This window comes from Quercus suber, unplaced genomic scaffold (assembly GCF_002906115.3).
Source record: "Quercus suber isolate HL8 unplaced genomic scaffold, Cork oak 2.0 scaffold_688, whole genome shotgun sequence".
In the NCBI taxonomy this organism is placed as follows: domain Eukaryota; kingdom Viridiplantae; phylum Streptophyta; class Magnoliopsida; order Fagales; family Fagaceae; genus Quercus; species Quercus suber.
In genome coordinates this window covers 46,283-66,185 of record NW_027070129.1, presented here as the reverse complement: position 1 = coordinate 66,185, position 19,903 = coordinate 46,283, and the positions used below count along the sequence as shown (strand labels likewise).

The 19,903-nt window shown below is 33.6% G+C and overlaps 5 protein-coding genes across 6 annotated transcripts; 2 read left to right on the top strand and 3 right to left on the bottom strand.

Annotated features, from left to right (window-relative positions):
- Nucleotides 1-311: 311 nt before the first annotated feature.
- Nucleotides 312-1,865, bottom strand: LOC111987452 (non-specific lipid transfer protein GPI-anchored 5). Of its 2 annotated transcripts, none has more exons than XM_024019168.2 (3): nucleotides 1,112-1,865; nucleotides 899-949; nucleotides 312-671 (listed from the first exon to the last, which is right to left on the bottom strand). In XM_024019168.2, exons 1-3 carry the CDS (start codon nucleotides 1,428-1,430, stop codon nucleotides 541-543), a joined length of 501 nt encoding a protein of 166 aa, XP_023874936.2. In that variant the 5' UTR covers nucleotides 1,431-1,865; the 3' UTR covers nucleotides 312-540. The 2 variants fall into 2 exon arrangements, with proteins under 2 accessions (XP_023874936.2, XP_023874935.2); XM_024019167.2 differs by having other exon boundaries at nucleotides 899-952; nucleotides 1,112-1,855.
- Nucleotides 1,866-6,342: 4,477 nt separating this feature from the next.
- LOC112019986 (non-specific lipid transfer protein GPI-anchored 5) lies at nucleotides 6,343-7,984 on the bottom strand. Its single transcript, XM_024052541.2, has 3 exons — nucleotides 7,566-7,984; nucleotides 7,383-7,475; nucleotides 6,343-6,597 (listed from the first exon to the last, which is right to left on the bottom strand). The coding sequence occupies exons 1-3, from the start codon at nucleotides 7,882-7,884 to the stop codon at nucleotides 6,458-6,460; spliced, it is 552 nt and encodes a 183-aa protein (XP_023908309.1). The 5' UTR covers nucleotides 7,885-7,984; the 3' UTR covers nucleotides 6,343-6,457.
- A 1,108-nt stretch (nucleotides 7,985-9,092) lies between these two features.
- Nucleotides 9,093-10,691, bottom strand: LOC111987470 (non-specific lipid transfer protein GPI-anchored 20). Its single transcript, XM_024019190.2, has 4 exons — nucleotides 10,255-10,691; nucleotides 10,132-10,158; nucleotides 9,733-9,789; nucleotides 9,093-9,524 (listed from the first exon to the last, which is right to left on the bottom strand). The coding sequence occupies exons 1-4, from the start codon at nucleotides 10,577-10,579 to the stop codon at nucleotides 9,310-9,312; spliced, it is 624 nt and encodes a 207-aa protein (XP_023874958.1). The 5' UTR covers nucleotides 10,580-10,691; the 3' UTR covers nucleotides 9,093-9,309.
- Nucleotides 10,692-14,083: 3,392 nt separating this feature from the next.
- Nucleotides 14,084-16,401, top strand: LOC112012849 (pectinesterase). The gene is made up of 2 exons (XM_065766181.1): nucleotides 14,084-15,068; nucleotides 15,719-16,401. Exons 1-2 carry the CDS (start codon nucleotides 14,084-14,086, stop codon nucleotides 16,399-16,401), a joined length of 1,668 nt encoding a protein of 555 aa, XP_065622253.1.
- An 824-nt stretch (nucleotides 16,402-17,225) lies between these two features.
- On the top strand, nucleotides 17,226-17,936 carry LOC136064434 (probable pectinesterase/pectinesterase inhibitor 41; the record flags this gene model as incomplete). Its single annotated transcript, XM_065766176.1, has 1 exon — nucleotides 17,226-17,936. A coding segment is annotated over one exon (711 nt), but the record flags the coding sequence as incomplete, so codon positions are not given.
- Nucleotides 17,937-19,903: the final 1,967 nt, after the last annotated feature.

The window sequence follows — 19,903 nt, the reverse complement described above, 5'->3', positions numbered from 1 at the left end:
TAAGGGGGAATGGAGTAATTAGCCATTCCCCTTGTGTAATTTTGTTAATATAATAAAGGTAAATTAGGTAATTTACTTGGTCAATAGTTTATGTACTCTACTCCCCCTCCAAATCTCTCCAATTTGGGGGAATTAAAATTGGAGAGCTAGAGGGAGTCCAAACCCCTCCAAACTCCTCCAAACCCCTCCCCCTCATTCTTTAAAAAACTTCCAAATAAGGTAATTGCATTACTCTCCCTCCCTCTACTCTACTCCCCCTCCTTTTTTAAACATCCAAACATGCCATATATGTTAGGTCTTGTATTACATAATTTACATATAACCCAGAAATCGTCTTTATTAAGAAGGGAAGAGAGAAAATGTCTCCTCAGTAATACAAAACCATATCAACCCCTGAAAGAGGCCACAAAAAATAAAGATTCATGAACCCCACAACCTAAGGGAGCTCTAATAATAAATGAAGAATACAATAATAGTCATCATTAATCAAGAATAGGTAGGAATGTGGTGCTGCAAAAGGCAGGCTGACAAATGAGAATATCAGTACGTTGTGAAGGTTGAAGCAACTGTTGCCGCACATATAAGGAAGAAGAGATGAGAAATCGACAACTTGATGGAACTTCCAGCTGATGTACTACCCTCTGTTGATGGCACGGTTTTAGATCCACTTCCTACACAAGTGAAAATCAACACCAATGATCAAATTAAGAAAATAAATAAATCCAATGATTTTTCATTGATGAGTATAAATTTAATAGAACTTGTTCAATGTCACTTATTTCTTAAGGTTCTTTGTAAGGATTGAACTTTCTGAACCTAGAATTTGGTTTGTATAAGTCAAAATTTGACTGATCATGATAATTTTGTACAATTGAACAAATGATGAAGCAGTTTGTACCTGAATCCGAAGATGTTGGTGATCCTGCAGGAGAGTTGGATGGTGAAGCAGCTGCTGATATTCAAAAGGTAAGTTAGCATGGATAAAAATAATAAAAATAAAAAGATGCTCGATTATGAGAATTTTACATCCATCCACAAGCTAAACAAGCAGTTTTGATGGGCAAATTACTAGTTTTACAGTTAAAATGAGAATTTGAATATGGGTTCTTACCATTACAGCTACTGAGAGGTGGGGTCTGAACATTACAAGCACCAGGCAAAGCTAGAGCCTGAGTTTGGTTGATGTTGATCCCCAATGATGAGCTACCTCCATTAAGGACTTGGCACAAGCATTGTGGTTGTGAGCGGACTACACTAGCAAGCTGTGAGCAGCAGCCTGAAGATGGGGTTGAGGTGTTGCCAGTAATGTAGTTAAGGCATGGTGACATACTGATGATCACATTTGTACAACTCGACTGAGCCGAAGCTCCTGCCCAGAGCATAGTCACCAAGACTAGGACCAGACCCATCTCCATTTTTGTATAAGCCATTGGAATTGGATGCTCTCAAATTCAAATATAAGCTGGAAATGCCTGTTGATTTCTGTGATCTTGTAGCACTTAACTGACTTAAGTTTTGATTAGTTTGGTGGAGAAGGGGAAAGAAGTATTGGCTTTTGTAGGGAAATCAGTCAAGATAGAGACAAATGAATGATGGGTTATGTGGCTCAACAACTTCTCCTACTCTCTAACTGGTTTCTAACGCGTGGTACTTGGCATTTGGCATGCTTAAATGTTTGTGTTTAGACCTGGAGACTTGGAATCTTCTTCTGTAGTTTAGCTTTAGGAAGAAAATATTACTTTTTGAAGTTCGGTTATGTAGGTGACTGACTGACTTTTAATATATTTGGCAAGGGGCTAATAAGAACTTTCAAGGATTTCAAAGCAGGAGAGTTTAGAGTCTTTAGACATCTATTTTGAGAAGAAACTGGAAAGCGTAACGTGTTTCTGACTCCATCTTCCCTAGAATTGGCTTTATACCTATAATCTTTGAGAATCTGAACTTATAGGGTAGATAGAAAGCAGAAATTTCCTATATAAAAATAAAAGGGGATGCATGATGTAACATAGGGATTGCGTATTGGAGGAGGTTGATACTTCTCTGATAACGACATACCTTAATGTTTCTTTGCTTCGAGCATAAGAAAATTGACTTGGCTAAAGATTGCTATTTGTGATTGAGTGACATCTGTCTAGGAAGCATGTCAGCAACTCTATCAAATGTATTTTTCCTCATAGAATTTTGTGCTTTGTTCGGTTTGCAAAATGTTATAATAGCTTCAGGGGGACCCTGACCATTATTTGGTATCATGTTCCTTCCAGACTCTAGTATGGGGCTAGCTTTGTTGTGAAAGTTGAGGGCATTACTACCTTGAAACAACCCCTTTGATGCAAATGAGTTTTGAAAATAATTTACCTTCAAACGGAGGAAAATTCCATTTGCATTAACATTTGATAAAACCATTTACTTGTACTTTTTAGTCACATGACTTATTTAGTTATTCATGTGTTTTTTTTTTTTTTTTTTTCAAATATAAGGATAATGCTTATATTTTTGAAACTTGAATTTAAGGTAATATTTTGAATATTTAAAAAAAAAAAAAAATGAAAAGAAAAGAAGATCTAAAAGCTAAGTTTTGTAAAAATTAAAACCTAACTTAAAAGGAAGACTGACTTATAAGTTTTGTATTATCTTATAAAAATTATCCCTTTCCAAGCTTCTGAAGTCGGTATCAATTACAAGTTAGTAGGAGGGTAACAGAGCTTCAAACCCAAAAATAATAAAAGAAGTTCAAGAAAACCAAAAACAAAAAAAAATGCTGACACAAACACCTAAAACACTCATCATAAGACATGAAATTAGAATTTAAGGAAACCAAAACAAGCACCAAAAGATTTCCTTAAGAGGATTTCCTAATCTATGACCTTATAAACCAAAGTCAACCCCACCAACCTACCACCTTTGTTGGAGTTGTTGTTAAAGTAAAGACAAACCCAATTCTCCAAACACAATAACCCCTCTTTTACAAAGCTTTAAAACATAAGATTGAAGAAATCGCAGAAAGCCAAAACATGAAAAAAGCAACATTTCATTGCAGTGAGTGAGTCAAGGGCATCAACTAGGTAGAATGCTTATGAGCAAAGATCCAGTTAGACAAGTCAAGCATGGACTAACTATAACACCCCATAATTTTGATATCAATTAAATTATTATACATAAATTATAAAGGAGGCCTACAAGTATAGGGATTTAATTGATTTGGGCCTAAGATATTAAAAAAAAAAATACTATGGGATATGAAGCCCAAGTGAGGTGACATAAGTAAATATATGTGCTTTGAAAACCCTAGTCTTTTACCTTGCATATACTTATGAGGCTTTCTTTTTGCTTCAACTGCATCACACTACTGAACTTCACTTCTCTTCACTGTGGCTGTGAGTAGAGATTACAGGTTCTAATTCCACTAAATTGTTGTGATTCAAGGGAGGTTGATTTCTTTTATTTTTGCAACTAAGAGGTAAGTGGTGTTTACTAATTTTGGGGGTTTTTCCCAAACAATGTTGGTTATTAACTATTATATATCAAAGAAATATATTGTTATTCTATACATATAAACGGATATTTTATAATTTCTTGATGTGCACATTTATTATTCGCTTTATGAAAAACTTGTGGGACAACCTAAATTTAGTTAAACTTGTATGTGTGTATATATCTTTATATTTTTGAGAATTATGAATGGATTATTTTTGTGAGCATCTTGAATGGATTATTTATGTGAACATCTTGTATATGTTTTGAAAACCTATGGTAAGTCGTGATTAAAAGCTCAGTGTTGTATTAGTCCTTAGTAAGGGACAATAATATTGTAGCTAGTCCTTAGCCCAGAAAAAGGGACAGTGCACATTTGATAACTCCTTAACAAGGGAGAATACTATTGAGGATCCAAAAAGGAAGCTCCTTAGCAAGGGAGTGCACCTTTAGGTTCCAAAGGAGTCATCCTTAAGAAAGGGGATGAAAAGGAGGTTTTAGTCCCAGAAAAGGGGACAGCAGAACCCTGTCAACAGGGCATAAACGTTGACCACAAGTAAAGCCTAGGAAACTATGTATGTGATGGTATTGATATATATATTATGATAGCTCACAATATAAAGATATTTTTCTTTTACATGAAATATTTAATGATAAATATTGATGAGTTACAAGTTATGAAATTACTGTAAGAATTATTTATTTGAAGGTTTGTTCCCACACCCCAATGTTAGTAAATTCCACTTATTGAGTTATCTCACCCCCCCTTTATTTTTCCATTACAGATACATTAAATGGATTATTGGAGTAGAGATTATTGGAGTAGAGATTCTTGGGAGACAGCAGTTACGAACTATTTTGTTGAATTGAGGATTTTATTATTATTTTATGGCATTAAACATTGCATTGGAGAAATTATTTTTAGGATGTTCTGTATTTAGTGAATTAGAGCTCTGACTTTTGTCATGAGATTCAAGGTTGCTAGTTTCTTTTATTTAATATTTTTATGGATTATTCAGATTAAATAGACTTTTATTGCTTATGATTTTGGGGCGTTACACTAACTCTACCTAAAAGCAAGGAACTTTGGAAAAAAGAAACCATTGTTTGGTATTGTACTTGAAGAGGAGCGTGGAACCCAAGGAGAATCAAAGAGGGTTGGTGAGGAAAAATTTGGTGCTAAAGGAAAAAATGATTAGGTTTTAAAACAAAGAAGTTGTTAAAGTTAGGTTTTAAGTTTTACAAAACTTAGCTTTTAGATTTTTTTTTTCTCTTGATTTTTTTAGTTTTTTATGTTTTGAGAGGAGAAAGACATAAAAAGGTAGCAAAAATACAAATTTACCATTATTTTTAACAGAAGTGGGTAACTGGAGATAGACAAAGCTTATCTTGGGTAGGTAAAGTGCCAATTTTTAACTAGATACATTTTCTCACACGAGTTTGTAACTAGATATTAATAATTTTCATGCTTTTGAAAATTGGATCATAGTCCGGCTCCATTACTAAACTACATTATTTTGTTTTTCAATAATAATAAAAAAAACACAATAATTTTTTTGTCATGTATCTGTTCATGTAGGTTCGTAAATTACATTTTTGTTTCTATAATGTCAGAGGGAAGGCCCCCCTAGGATGTAGAAGGAGCCTATTTCTTCTTTAAATCCGAAGTGGTTCTAGTGCCACAACTATGTGCGCACAAAGATTGTGTCACCAGACTTTTCCTTAGATCCGTTTGGAATCTTTGGATGCTTCTTCTTGCTAAAAGTTGCTTATTGCTTAAGTATAAATGTTCCTAGAAAAAAAATTAGATTTAAAAAAATTGTATATAAACAAATAAGCTAAATTCAGAAAAACTATAGACAAACACACACCTGTTATAAACTATGCTTATATTCAGTTTTCCTTGGCATTTCCCTGGTACTTATGCGTAAGACCTTTCTTATGAATTTGTGTGAGTAAAGCTTTTTTCGTTGAGCACATGATAGTCAAATCCCATATTGAATAATAATAAGAATATTAAGTGATTAATATACTATAATTAGGCCCAAATTTATAGGGTCACATTTTTGAATAAAACGGTGTTCTTATACGTTATATTAACTCCGTAATTAGAGTTTCCTCAATATGCTATTTCTCCAACAATATCATAGGCCTTGCTATTTCGTCTAAGTTTTTTTTTTTTTTTTTTTTTTTTTTTTTTGAGAAACTATTTCGTCTAGTTAATGAACAATATTTTGATACTTTACAATTTTAATTTTCTGATCAAATCTTTTGTCATTTTTAGTATGTTCAAATATAATTGGGATTAATTAATAATCCAGATGCCACTATACATTTGCTTCCAAATATAATTCAGTATTCATTGTACAAGATTCTCACTTATAAGAGCTTTAGGAATAGTGGTTGGTAAACAATTTGACTTCTAATTTTGGAGAGATTGACTTTAATACTCAAATTTTTGGGACAAATCTTTTGGTGAAGGGTAGTTACTATAACAGTAGGTCTAACCTTTCTTCTTAATATATATATATAGGGTGAACCAAGTCTTACGGTAGAGATGAACATTAAACTATTGGAAACTGGAAAGTTATACCACTCACAAATATATTAAAAGTAGAGATTATGGAAAACATATTGTATTAAATAGGATTACGCAGTCATTAACCTAAAGTCGAACCAAGTGTTCGAGAAGAAACACTGAAAGTATATTTGATACGACAATAATGTTAGTATTATACACTTTCACATATGTTCATAGTTTGTCACATAGGACAGTTGTGACAAAGTGTGTGTGAAAATGCGTGATATTAATATTATTGTATTATACATATTTGTTAAAGATATTACATAAAAGCAGGTAAAACACACATGTAAGACCCCAAAATGTAGTTAATATTAAAAAAAAAAAAAAAAAAAAAAAAAAAAAAAAAAAAAAAAACCAAAATGTAGTTCGACTGTTCAAGCACCAAGAAATCCCAAAGAAAACTCAGAAGCTGCTACAAGTTGAACCATATGCAGCCAAGAAGATGAACAGGAAGATGAGCTGAAGGGGCATCTCTATGATAGAACCATTAGAAGAGCTTGTACCAGTCGTCGCAGTCGATGGAACTGTTTTAGATCCAGCTCCTGCATCCATTCACATGTAAAGATGAACATTATTGTTATGGGTTCTGGTAGTGACCACTGGTATCAGAGTTTCCATTATCACAACATATTTGACCCTTTAAGCGTAATTATCTTTTTGTTTAGGGAAGTGACATAGTTTCCAATGATAATGCTTTCACTTTGAAGATGAATTTATGACACTCAAATGGAAATCAAAACATGAAGGTTTGTTTAGATACTGCTTATTGTTGAAAACTAAAAATTGAAAATTGAAAATTGAAAATATTGTAACAAAATAATTTTTATATGTGTAAATAGTACTCTCGGACCAGTTTTAACTTAACATTTGTATTTTTTCTTACTTGCAGGTTCCATATACAGTACACGGGACCCACTGAAAAAAGGCCAGACACTCAAACTTTCATTTTTCAATGCAATCCAAACTCAAACCGAATAACATTCACATCTTTGACACTTAAGACATCATGACCGTTTGAGTTCTTTCATGGTTACTGCTAACCTTTTATATAATGCTGGAGTTGGTACTCGAATTTAAAGGAAGACAAATTAATCAATGTAACTCTGACATTTCATTGAAGCTTCCTTTGATTGCTCAAGACTTATTAGAATTCTTCTTGCAAAGGATGGGCAACAAAATATCAAGTTTGAAAATAACAAATTGTATTGTGATACCCCACATTATGTGGATTGGATTGATGTCAAACCAGTGAATCAGAATTACATCTTTGTATATATATCATTAATTTTAAGAACAATTTGGTTGCATATTTCAGATCGTCAAGTACCTGAAGTTGATGAGCTAGTAGAAGAGTCACTAGGTGAGCCTTCTGGTGAACCAACTGGTGAACCAACTGGTGATGTTGTGGGTCCATTAGCAGCTGCCCCAAGTTAAATTTAATCAACACCTCTATGGTATGCAATTTGATATATTACTAAAATTGAAAATGAAGTGTTGGTTTGAAATTTACCATTGCACTTGCTGACAGGTGGAGTTTGCACATTACAAGCAGCTGGGAGCCCAAGAGCAAGTGTTTGATTGATTGTAACACCCAGTGAAGCACCACCACCATTAAGTACTGTGCAAAGGCATTGTGGCTGTGATTTTACAACACTAGCAAGTTGTGAGCAACATGAAGAAGATGGAGTTGAGGAGCTCCCAGTGACATAGTTAAGGCATGGAGCCATGCCAATAAGCACACTGTTGCAACCTGATTGAGCAGCGGCTCTTACCCAAAGCATGCTCACTAGGATCAAGGCTAGACCAATATCAATCCCTCTTAAAGCCATGGATAGTTGAAGATCTTTTGATTGTGTCCCAAATGTCTAGTAGTGAAGGAAATTGTGTTGCACTTGGGTTGAACTGTGGAGGGGACTAATTTATACTCAGCCTAAAAGGTTTCATTTGTATTATTTTGGGCTCATGAGTCATGATTTCCAATCGTGGTGTGTTTGGTAAACTAAACAGGCTATATGAGGTAAGGTTTGCTTTTATTATAAGAAATCTCCAATGTGTCATGTAAAGACGTGAAGACCTATGTAAATTGGTGTTGCTCTTATTGCAAGCCACGTGTCTTTATGTGTATGAAGGGCAATAAGCATCCCCGAGAAGAAATTGACCTTATATAGGATAGACATAGGCAATCAGGTCACCTAACGACGAAAGTATGTACATCTAGTCTGAGTCTACAAGTTTTTATTCCAGAGTATGAAGGCTACCTCCATCTCTGTACCCCTTTTGTTATTCATAGCTGTTGTAAAGAAGACCTCATGGGATTGTGGAGAACTAAGTTCCATTCAATAAGCTCACATGTAGCCAATCTAAGGTCTTAGATTGGCAAAGAACAAGAAGTACTGAGACCGTTAACAATGTATGCTTTTGGCTTCAATAATTAATTATCCTATGGGTGATGCCAATCAAGCCATCAGACTCTAGAAGTGGAATACAAATCTCCTATACCATTTTTTGTTTATCACTTTATATTCCACCAATCACAACTTAATATGTGTATGATTTTTTTTTTTTTTCCATTTTCAACTCCAGTTATTTTATAAGGAAAGTAAAATCAATACGTGACAATTTGTATTTTATAAGGAAAGTAAAATCAATACGTAACAATTTGTTATTTGTGGAACATAGAGTGGTATCCAAAAAATGATACAGGTGATTTATATTTCTAAAAGTGAGGCTTAATATAACATGTTACACGTATAAGTTTTTTTTTTTTTTTTTTTTTTTTAAGTCTATGGATTTTAGATCCAATTATCGGTAATCTCCGACAGTCGCACACACTGGGGGTTGTGGCCCCATTCATAAACCCATGCATAGAGAGTGATCGGGTCAATACTCAATAGTAGATTTTTAAGGGCAAATTCTTTTTGATCAGCTAACTCGTTTGGCGAAAGTTCTTGGTCTGGGCCTAGATTGTGGGCCTAAAAGCCCACCTAAGCTTATACATGGGCTCATGAAGCTCGGACCTTCCTCTGATAATGAAGAATTTTTTCTAAAGCATAACCAAACTTTTATTTCCACCAATGCATGTATATTACAAAGAATGCAATCTCGTATAATTAAATAAACATCCAATAGGGCTGTCAATAATCTAAACAAACAAACCTTTCAAAAAAAAAAAAAAAAAATCTAAACAAGCCCAAAACAATAGTCACACTCAAAATTAATACTTATCAAACGATATATAAGTGCATGCCAAGGACCTAGCAGTAGCTCATAACAAACAGTCCTAATGCAAATAGCAGAAGAGATGATGAGAGACTGTGAGAGGGCATGGCAGAAGATGGGGTCAGAACCGGACGGCTCCCAGTAGTAGCAGTTGGAGCTTCGGAACTTGTTGTAGATGGAGGTGTTAAAAGTGGTGTTGTGTCAGTTTCCGGTGCCGGAGCAGGCGAAGTGGGTTCTGTGACAGAAGAAGCTGATGGACAAAATAAATTATTAGTTAGAATTATGGTTACATGATTAAATTTATTATTCATTAATAATTTAATTTTTTTGAAACAGTTAATAATTTATCATTATTTGATATTAGTATCAAGCATTAGTAGCACCAATAACTCAAACCATAATATGTATGCCTTTTAATTACTATAGCTATGAATTATGATTGATAGTTTGCATAATACCTTTAGGACTAGGAGAAGAGGCTTCAGGAAGAGGTGTTGGCGCAATTGAGATAGGACCTGCCAATCAATTTCGAACATGTAAAATAAACCCATAATTAGGGGAAAAAAATACAGAGTTTCTTTCTTTCTTCCGTTTTTTTTTTTTTTTGGTAGCAGTGAATGCAGAGTTATCTTAGCCAACTTTGGCCTCTAAAGTGTGAGCTATTCAGTGTGTGTAAAATGGAATAGCTACACAGACATGAGGAGTAATTTGGTTTCAAATTGCACTTTTAATGTAACTTTTCTTTACTTATTTCTTTTTCTAGTATATTTTTTATATATAAAAAAAATGAAAAATAAGTTGTGGAGAAACAAAAATTAGAAATAGTGATATTTCAAAGTAGGAAATAGAAAGGGTACCTGGAGCAGGAAGTGGTGAAGCAGTGGCTGCAAATGTACAAAAAATATCATTAGTGTCTCCATAGATTGATACAACAGTACCATAAAGACCTACCAAATGAAATCTTATATAAAAGATTTTACCTTTGCATTGGACAGGGATAGCAGCCATGTTACAAGCACGAGGAAGAGATATGGCGGTGGTCCTGTTAATGGACATTGGCAAGGGAATGTTCCCAGTTAGAATGAGGCACAAACAACCCATGCCACCACTTGTGAGGGACTTCAGAGAGTTGCAACAGTCAGCAGTTGGTGAGGTACCATTGGCACTGCTATTTGTGACAAAACCCATGCAAGGACTGAAGCTAGAAATCATCGAGGCACTGCATGGGCTATTGATTTGCCCATAAACTGGAATAATCAAGACCACAATCATTGCCAATATTGGAACAAAACTAGGGAAAGCCATTGTGAAATATGTTACTTGATGTTGAGTATAGGAGTTTGAGAAATGGAAGGGATTAAAGGTTTTGAGAGAGCAAAGAAAAGTTGGGTTTGTGAATTTGGTGTTTAGGGATGAGAAGGGTGGGTAATTTATAGGTAGAGCAGGTCAGGAAGCAGAAGTGGAGGGAACATACTACTACATAGGTGGATTTGAAGTTGGTTTTGGTGCTCAACTACCATAACTAATCTATTTGACATTATAAGTAGCTTGAGTAGGTGGAACTAGTATGTTGTGTCAGCTCTGTGTGTAGCCTTTTATTTTGACTTGCATTTCTGGCAGCTCACCTGGTCGCCCCTTCACTCATTTTGTGTCAGTCTATCATTGGCCATTTGCTCTAGTAAAAATTCTCTTTATGATTCAGCCAATAAGGATTATGGATATCTCAAAGTTTTAGTTTAGCTTTCTGGAAATCAAATCACTCCTAATTTTCCTAAGCAAATTCATTGTCTTGGATTTTACTTGCCTAGTGGAATTTTTTTTAAATAATAAATAATAATAAAAACACACACAAGAACACAAAAAGAAATCATTAACTTGGGTACCATAGGGCATGTAATAATAACTAGCATTTGGTAAATTTTAAGCATAGCTTTAGAGCTTTGCTGTACCTTCCGGTGTTTTTTAATGGAAACGTTCAGAGTTTAAATCTTCACTCTCCTGTTATAGCTATTGAATTAATTTTTTTTTTTTTTGTTTTTTTAACAAACAAAAAACCTTAAGCACGATTAGGTCAACAAAATATCAGCATTTTCTTTTCCTTCATTTTAATAATAACAAGGGCAAGCTATTGTCTTCTGCAATGATTGTCTAAAGTTCTCATGAAAGTGGTAAATTGATGCCAAAACAAAATGCTAAAAGATAAGAATAAGAGTGGTATCTAGTCATTCCATACTAGTCTCATTAGATGAGAGACTAAAACTGGGTAACACCACTAGTCAATTTTTAGGGCCCTTTTTCTGGTGGGTTTTGTGTAACTCAAGCCCATGGAAATTCAATAGAAGAAGTCACACAGATTGGGCGTTGGCCCGGTGAGAGTCCAAAAATGTATCAAAAGTTGCTAGGTTTTCTTTTGGGCCCACTGAAAACCCAAGTCTTCAGCAAATGTGGAGCCTAGTATAGGCCCAGATTTTCACCACACAGGCGTCCAATAAGGTCCAAGGCTTCTCAGTATTATAAAATCACTCCTTTTTGCAACGCCCAAATCGTTGAGCCCATGCCGTGCGGCACCATGCTCTATAAAAAAAATAAAAAAATAAATAAAATAAATAAAAAGAAANCATCTCTGTGTGTAGCCTTTTATTTTGACTTGCATTTCTGGCAGCTCACCTGGTCGCCCCTTCACTCATTTTGTGTCAGTCTATCATTGGCCATTTGCTCTAGTAAAAATTCTCTTTATGATTCAGCCAATAAGGTTATGGATATCTCAAAGTTTTAGTTTAGCTTTCTGGAAATCAAATCACTCCTAATTTTCCTAAGCAAATTCATTGTCTTGGATTTTACTTGCCTAGTGGAATTTTTTTAAAAAAATAAATAATAATAATAAAAACACACACAAGAACACAAAAAGAAATCATTAACTTGGGTACCATAAGGCATGTAATAATAACTAGCATTTGGTAAATTTTAAGCATAGCTTTAGAGCTTTGCTTGTACCTTCCGGTGTTTTTTAATGGAAACGTTCAGAGTTTAAATCTTCACTCTCCCGTTATAGCTATTGAATTAAATTTTTTTTTTTTTTGTTTTTTAACAAACAAAAAACCTTAAGCACGATTAGGTCAACAAAATATCAGCATTTTCTTTTCCTTCATTTTAATAATAACAAGGGCAAGCTATTGTCTTCTGCAATGATTGTCTAAAGTTCTCATGAAAGTGGTAAATTGATGCCAAAACAAAATGCTAAAAGATAAGAATAAGAGTGGTATATAGTCATTCCATACTAGTCTCATTAGATGAGAGACTAAAACTGGGTAACACCACTAGTCAATTTTTAGGGCCCTTTTTCTGGGGGTTTTGTGTAACTCAAGCCCATGGAAATTCAATAGAAGAAGTCACACAGATTGGGCGTTGGCCTCGGTGAGAGTCCAAAAATGTATCAAAAGTTGCTAGGTTTTCTTTTGGGCCCACTGAAAACCCAAGTCTTCAGCAAATGTGGAGCCTAGTATAGGCCCAGATTTTCACCACACATGGCGTCCAATAAGGTCCAAGGCTTCTCAGTAGTTATAAAATCATTCCTTTTTGCAACGCCCAAATCGTTGAGCCCATGCCGTGCGGCACCATGCTCTATAAAAAAATAATAAATAAATAAAATAAATAAAAAGAAAAGAAAAGAGAATTATTGTTTCACGCATGAATGTACACCAGTTCACACTATCCCCCTTTTTATATCGTGTTCGCATTTTCCAAGCAATGTTCCACGCTTAATACATGATGTAAAAAGAGTGTGGACACCAATAAATATGAAACAGTCAAAGCCTAAAAACTCGAGTGTTTTTTTGATCATAGGTTGATCACTTGAAACAGATTTCTATGAAATAGGAATGTTATAGTGACTCTCACACGTAAGGGAAAGACTGAATGGGGTAGAAGTTGTAAGAGTATTAGTTAATATAATTAGATCGAAGATTCATAGGTAGAAATTACAAGAATAGTGATTAAAAAGCAACTGATTTTTTTTTTTATTATTTTATTTAGTCTTTTATATTTCTCATAAAAGTAGTATAATAACTTTCTTAAAATTGTTCATTAACAAATGTCTTAAGAGTATCCATTAAGTAAACCCTAACATAATATTGACACACAACTCGACATAATTGGGCCCAAGCATGAGTGCAATCTTCATTCATATTATCATATACTATTTGATTAACTTACAACACTTTTTTTTAGACACAATTGCAACATTATCACTCTCAATGCTAATATGGGATAAGATATAAAAAGCCATCTCAAGGCATGGTCAAACTAGCTAGAAGATCTAATCTTGGCCATTGAACAAACTTGCACAATACAAATAATTATAGAATATTTCAGGAATACAGTTAATAAATTAATAAATATATCCCCTCTTGTATAAATATTAAATCCCATTAATTAAAATTATTATGAGAACTATTATTCAAATATATATACAACAAGATAAACACCTTATTGGAAGATTAACATTATATATATATATATATATAAAGTGTAAACACTAAGATAAATACGCTTTTGAGCTCATGGTAAAATTAAAGACTAAATTTACACGTACTATTTTACTCATCTGAACGCAAGCAAATAATGCATGAAAATCGTGATTTTATGCTATCTTTTTTGAATATTTTATGCGTGTACGAACGAATGTATAAAAGTGTGCATAACAAACACGACACAAAATTAATATCTGTTTCATGTATAATGTATGCACCATTAAATTCTCTAGGTAAGACTAACCTGCCAAACCTATTTTGCAAACGCATTTCTATGGCAATGGCTTCCAAGCGCTCCCCATTGTGCACCATTTTTATCCTATTCATGCTCTTCTCTTGCTCTCCATATCTTGCTAGCTCCTCTACCTCAACCTCTACTTTCCCAAGTACCATTTGCAACTCCACGCCCCATCCATCACTCTGCAAATCCAACTTACCACCAAATGAGCTCAGCACCATTCATAACTATGGCATGTACTACCTTCACCAGTCCTTATCATTTGCAAAAGGCTTTCTTTCGCTAGTCAAATCATACCCAATAATATTCCATTCCTCATATTCTATATCCGCCATTCATACCCTCAAAGATTGTCAGCTTTTAGCCGACTTGAACGTGGATTTCTTGTCAAAAACGTTCCAAACAATTAGCTCCACAAACAGTCTAAGTAGAATGCAGGTCGAGGATTTGCATACATTGCTTAGTGCCACTTTGACAAACCAAGAAACATGTTCTGATGGTCTTTTAGAGTTAACATCTGAGTTAGACTCAAGCCTTAAAAATAGTCTCTTGGGCCCTCTCTCTAATGGAACTAAGCTGCATAGCATATCACTTGCGCTTTTTAAGCATGGTTGGGTTCCAAAGACAAACACAAAGAGTTTCCCAACAGAAAGAAACCACATTATGTTTTCCAATATGGAAAAGATTATGAATGGTCTTTTTCCTTTAAAATTGTCCATAACTGGAAGGAGGTTGCTTCAAACAACTCTTGGAAATGTATTGGTGAGCCGAACGGTGTTTGTGAACCCAGATGGTAGTGGAGACTTCACCACTATCAATCATGCTGTGGCTGCTGCACCAGAAAATACTGATATTTGTAATGGATACTTTGTCATTTACATTGCAGCTGGAGTTTATAATGAGTATGTTTCCATTGATAAGAACAAGCGCTATTTGATGATGGTTGGGGAAGGTATCGGCCGGACTGTGATCTCAGGCAATCACAACAATGCGGATAATTGGACTACATTTAATTGTGCAACATTTGGTAAGCACCAATATTGGAACTTACATATTAAATAAGGTAATATCTTTTTTTTTTTTTTTTGATAACAAATAAGGTAATATCTTATATTAACATTTAAGATTAGATAAGATCTTAGAACCCTTTTTCATCTCCCTTTTGTGTGTTTGTTTGTTTTTCAAAAAAAAAAAAAGATTAGATCTTATAAAAAACACATTTAAGATTAGATAGATATGATAAACTCTAAAAAAAAAAAGTCATATTCTATGCCATAGTTATTTTAAATTTTATTAAAAATTTTGTGGAAATTAATATTGTTATAGTTGTCTTAAATTCTAGTAAAAATTTTGTGGAAACTAATATTGTTGATAGGGCAAAAGTTAGGCATTGTTCCTTAAGTGCAACACGTTAGTTTTTTTAAAGAAAATTTAAACATATGGTTACATTAACTAATAAAACAAAAACCATATTGCCTTATCCCAGGGATTAAATTTAATGCATCTATATATTTAAATATAATTTAAGAACCTAATTAATGTACTATACTTAAGAAACTGAACTTAAACGTTACCCTTGGTGATAAACCCATCTTTCTTCCTTCGACCAATATAATTTTATGATACTACCTTAGTTATGATGATCTATAATTCTGTGCACTATAATTTCTATTTCAGCTGTAGGTGGGCAAGGGTTTGTTGCTAAGGAAATATCCTTTCGTAACACTGCCGGACCAAGGAAGGGCCAAGCTGTGGCTGTACGAAATGGGGCCGACCTGTCCACATTTTATAAATGCAGTTTTGAAGGCTACCAAGACACGTTACTTACCCATTCTCTCAGGCAATTTTATAAAGAATGTGATATTTATGGCACAATTGATTTTATATTTGGCAACGCAGCAGTTGTGTTCCAAGATTGCAACATTTATCTACGACTTCCATTACATGGCCAATGCAATGTTATCACTGCGCAAGGCAAAACAGACCCGAATCAAAATACTGGGATTTCCATGCATCTTTGTAGCATTAGGGCGGCTGAGAATTTAGATGGAACAAAAACATACCTAGGGAGGCCATGGAAGGAGTATTCAACAACTGTTTATACGCAATCCTTTATGGATAGCCTAATTAACTCTAAAGGTTGGCTCACATGGAACGACTCAGGCTTTGCTCTAAAGACATTATATTATGGGGAATATGATAACAAGGGCCCAGGATCAGTCACTAGTGAACGGGTTACATGGCATGGTTACCATGTCATGAATAAAAAACAAGCGTATCATTTCACAGTGTGCAATTTTATACAGGGTAATAAGTGGTTGCCTGCGGCACAAGGGCCTTACACTTGTGGTTTACTATAAATTGCACTTTGAGATCCTTCAATATGTCTCTTTCTTATTGTTATTGTAGCTACTTTTCTTAGTTTTCTATTATCAATTAATGTATGAGGATAATTGTGGATCATTTAAATAATATCCGATCGAAGATTTAGATAGTGAACTCTTGCAACCAAGCAACATCCAGCTCTAGCTACCATATTATTATTTTTTAATTTTTTTTCAGTTTTTGGTTGAGACCATGTTATATCAATAAGCCTTTCAATATTATAACAGCTTCTTTGGGTAAAGTGATTATCAAGCAACCAACAATTCTAGAGTTAAAACGTTTTATCAATATTGTTTTCCATTCCTAAATTTTGCAAAATGTTTTACTTTAATTTTATTTCTTCCATTTGTGTTTGTTAATTAGTTTATGTCCTACATGGCTTAATATAGTGTTGACATGGTATCTGACTTTAATCAAATTAATATATTTTTAATAGGGGTAAATTTCACAAACCTACCCTAAGGTTTGTGATAATACTAACTAGGTCCAAAACACTCTAAAACCCACAAATTTAGTCCTCAAAAGACAACTTAATTTGTCCCTAATTTTTTTTTAAAAAAAGCAATTTTTTGTTTGTCTGCAAGTTTAAATATGTTTGAACTAGCATAAAGCAACTGTTAGAGATTTTATGCTAGCCTAACATGATTTTAGAGATTTCAATCTTTATAAAAAAAATAAAAAAATAAAAAAAAATAAAAAGTAAAAAAAAGTAAAAAATCCGCAAACATGGTGATAAACCCATCTTTCTTCCTTCGACCAATATAATTTTATGATACTACCTTAGTTATGATGATCTATAATTCTGTGCACTATAATTTCTATTTCAGCTGTAGGTGGGCAAGGGTTTGTTGCTAAGGAAATATCCTTTCGTAACACTGCCGGACCAAGGAAGGGCCAAGCTGTGGCTGTACGAAATGGGGCCGACCTGTCCACATTTTATAAATGCAGTTTTGAAGGCTACCAAGACACGTTACTTACCCATTCTCTCAGGCAATTTTATAAAGAATGTGATATTTATGGTACAATTGATTTTATATTTGGCAATGCAGCAGTTGTGTTCCAAGATTGCAACATTTATCTACGACTTCCATTACATGGCCAATGCAATGTTATCACTGCGCAAGGAAAAACAGACCCGAATCAAAATACTGGGATTTCCATGCATCTTTGTAGCATTAGGGCAGCTGAGAATTTAGATAGAATAGAAACATACCTAGGGAGGCCATGGAAGGAGTATTCAACAACTGTCTATACGCAATCCTTTATGGATAGCCTAATTAACTCTAAAGGTTGGCTCACATGGAATGACTCAGGCTTTGCTCTAAAGACATTATATTATGGGGAATATGATAACAAGGGCCCAGGATCAGTCACTAGTGAACGGGTTACATGGCATAGTTACCATGTCATGAATAAAAAACAAGCGTATCATTTCACAGTGTGCAATTTTATACAGGGTAATAAGTGGTTGCCTGCGGCACAAGGGCCTTACACTTGTGGTTTACTATAAATTGCACTTTGAGATCCTTCAATATGTCTCTTTCTTATTGTTATTGTAGCTACTTTTCTATTATCAATTAATGTATGAGCATAATTGTGGATCATTTAAATAATATCCAATCCAAGATTTGGATAGTGAACTCTTGCAACCAAGCAACATCCATCTCTAGCTACCATATTATTATTTTTTAATTTTTTTCAGTTTTTGGTTGAGACCATGTTATATCAATAAGCCTTTCAATATTATAACAGCTTCTTTGGGTTAATTGATTATCAAGCAACCAACAATTCTAGAGTTAAAACGTTTTATCAATATTGTTTTCCATTCCTAAATTTTGCAAAACGTTTTACTTTAATTTTATTTCTTCCATTTGTGTTTGTTAATTAGTTTATGTCCTACATGGCTTAATATAGTGTTGACATGGTATCTGACCTACCCTAAGGTTTGTGATAATACTAACTAGGTCCAAAACACTCTAAAAATCACCAATTTAGTCCTCAAAAAACAACTTAATTTGTCCCTAACTTTTTTTTTTTTAAAAGCAATTTTTTGTTTGTCTGCAAGTTTAAATATGTTTAAACTAGCATAAAGCAACTGTTAGAGATTTTATGCTAGCCTAACATGATTTTTAGAGATTTCAATCTTTACAAAAAAAAAAAAAAAAAAAAACAAAAAAAAAAAAAAAAAGTAAAAAATCCGCAAACTGCTAAACAGCTAAATTAGCAAATTTTCAATCCTATAATTTGCACCTTTTGGGGAACTTGAAAAAAAAAAAAAAAGCATAAAATCTCCTAGAAAATTGATTTTTTCTGAGAAGGGCCTTGTATGTCTCAAAACAAAAGGGCATTTTTGGAATTCTACCCTTTTAAAAAAAAAAAAAAACAGTACTCACCTGTCACTCAACTATATTTAAAAGCCACCATAGTATATCTTTGACGCGATGGTCACTTTACAAATATAAGTGCTTATAAGTGCTTGTGAGGTATAAGAGGCAAAAGCCAAAGTTCAAGTCTATAAGAGAGAGTTTTACACATATATACATTTAGATAAGATTAAATTAGAATTTTTATTTTATATAAAAAAAATTTATTTAAAAAAAAAAAAACTATATTTAAAAGCCAGCTCCACGCATGGTCAAACCAGCTATAGGATCTAAGTTGGCCACTGAACAAACTGGCACAATACGAGGTCAGACCAAAGTATATATATAATGAAGAAACATATTTTAATTCCTTGTTTTCTTTTTCTTTTTTACTTTTTTTCGTAGCTATATAATTTTATGTACCAATAAGAATGTAGTACATTGTCCTTTCTTAACCCAAAAAAAAAAAAAAAAAAAAAAAAAAAAAAGAGAGCCTATATAAATATAAAAAAGAGTGAGGCTATATATTTTTATTTTGTCTTTGAGTCTAAGCATTTTCTACAGTATTGATAACTACCAGTTTTTTTAATTCTCCCTGCTTATTATAAGTGGAAAAAGATAAATTTGAATATGGTTCTTCTTCATGAGAGAATCGGCTAATACCATTGCCACTTAAATAGCTCATGAACCTTCATGCATACAAGAAATGTAGGATATTTGATTTTGTTATACAACCTTATAATCTATAACACATTAACAGAAGATTATTATATGATTGTGAACGTTATTATATGAGTTTATATAAGATCTCACAAACAAATAATAGGGAAAAAAATAGAAAATAAAAGAAACACTACACCTAAGATAAGAATACTAAGGATTTATGTGAATAATATGAAAAGAAATTTCACAAAGAAATTTGGAAAATTACAACTGTAGAATAAAGGCATCATCACAAGACTCAAATCCTAAATATACCTAAAAACCTCTATGCGAATTTACAAAATTTTTTTGCATAAAGCAAAACCAAAAAGGCCAAATATATATATAACAATCCCAACTTGGCAAGAGTTGTTATGGTACATGTAGGGACAAGGCCCAAAAATGGTATATT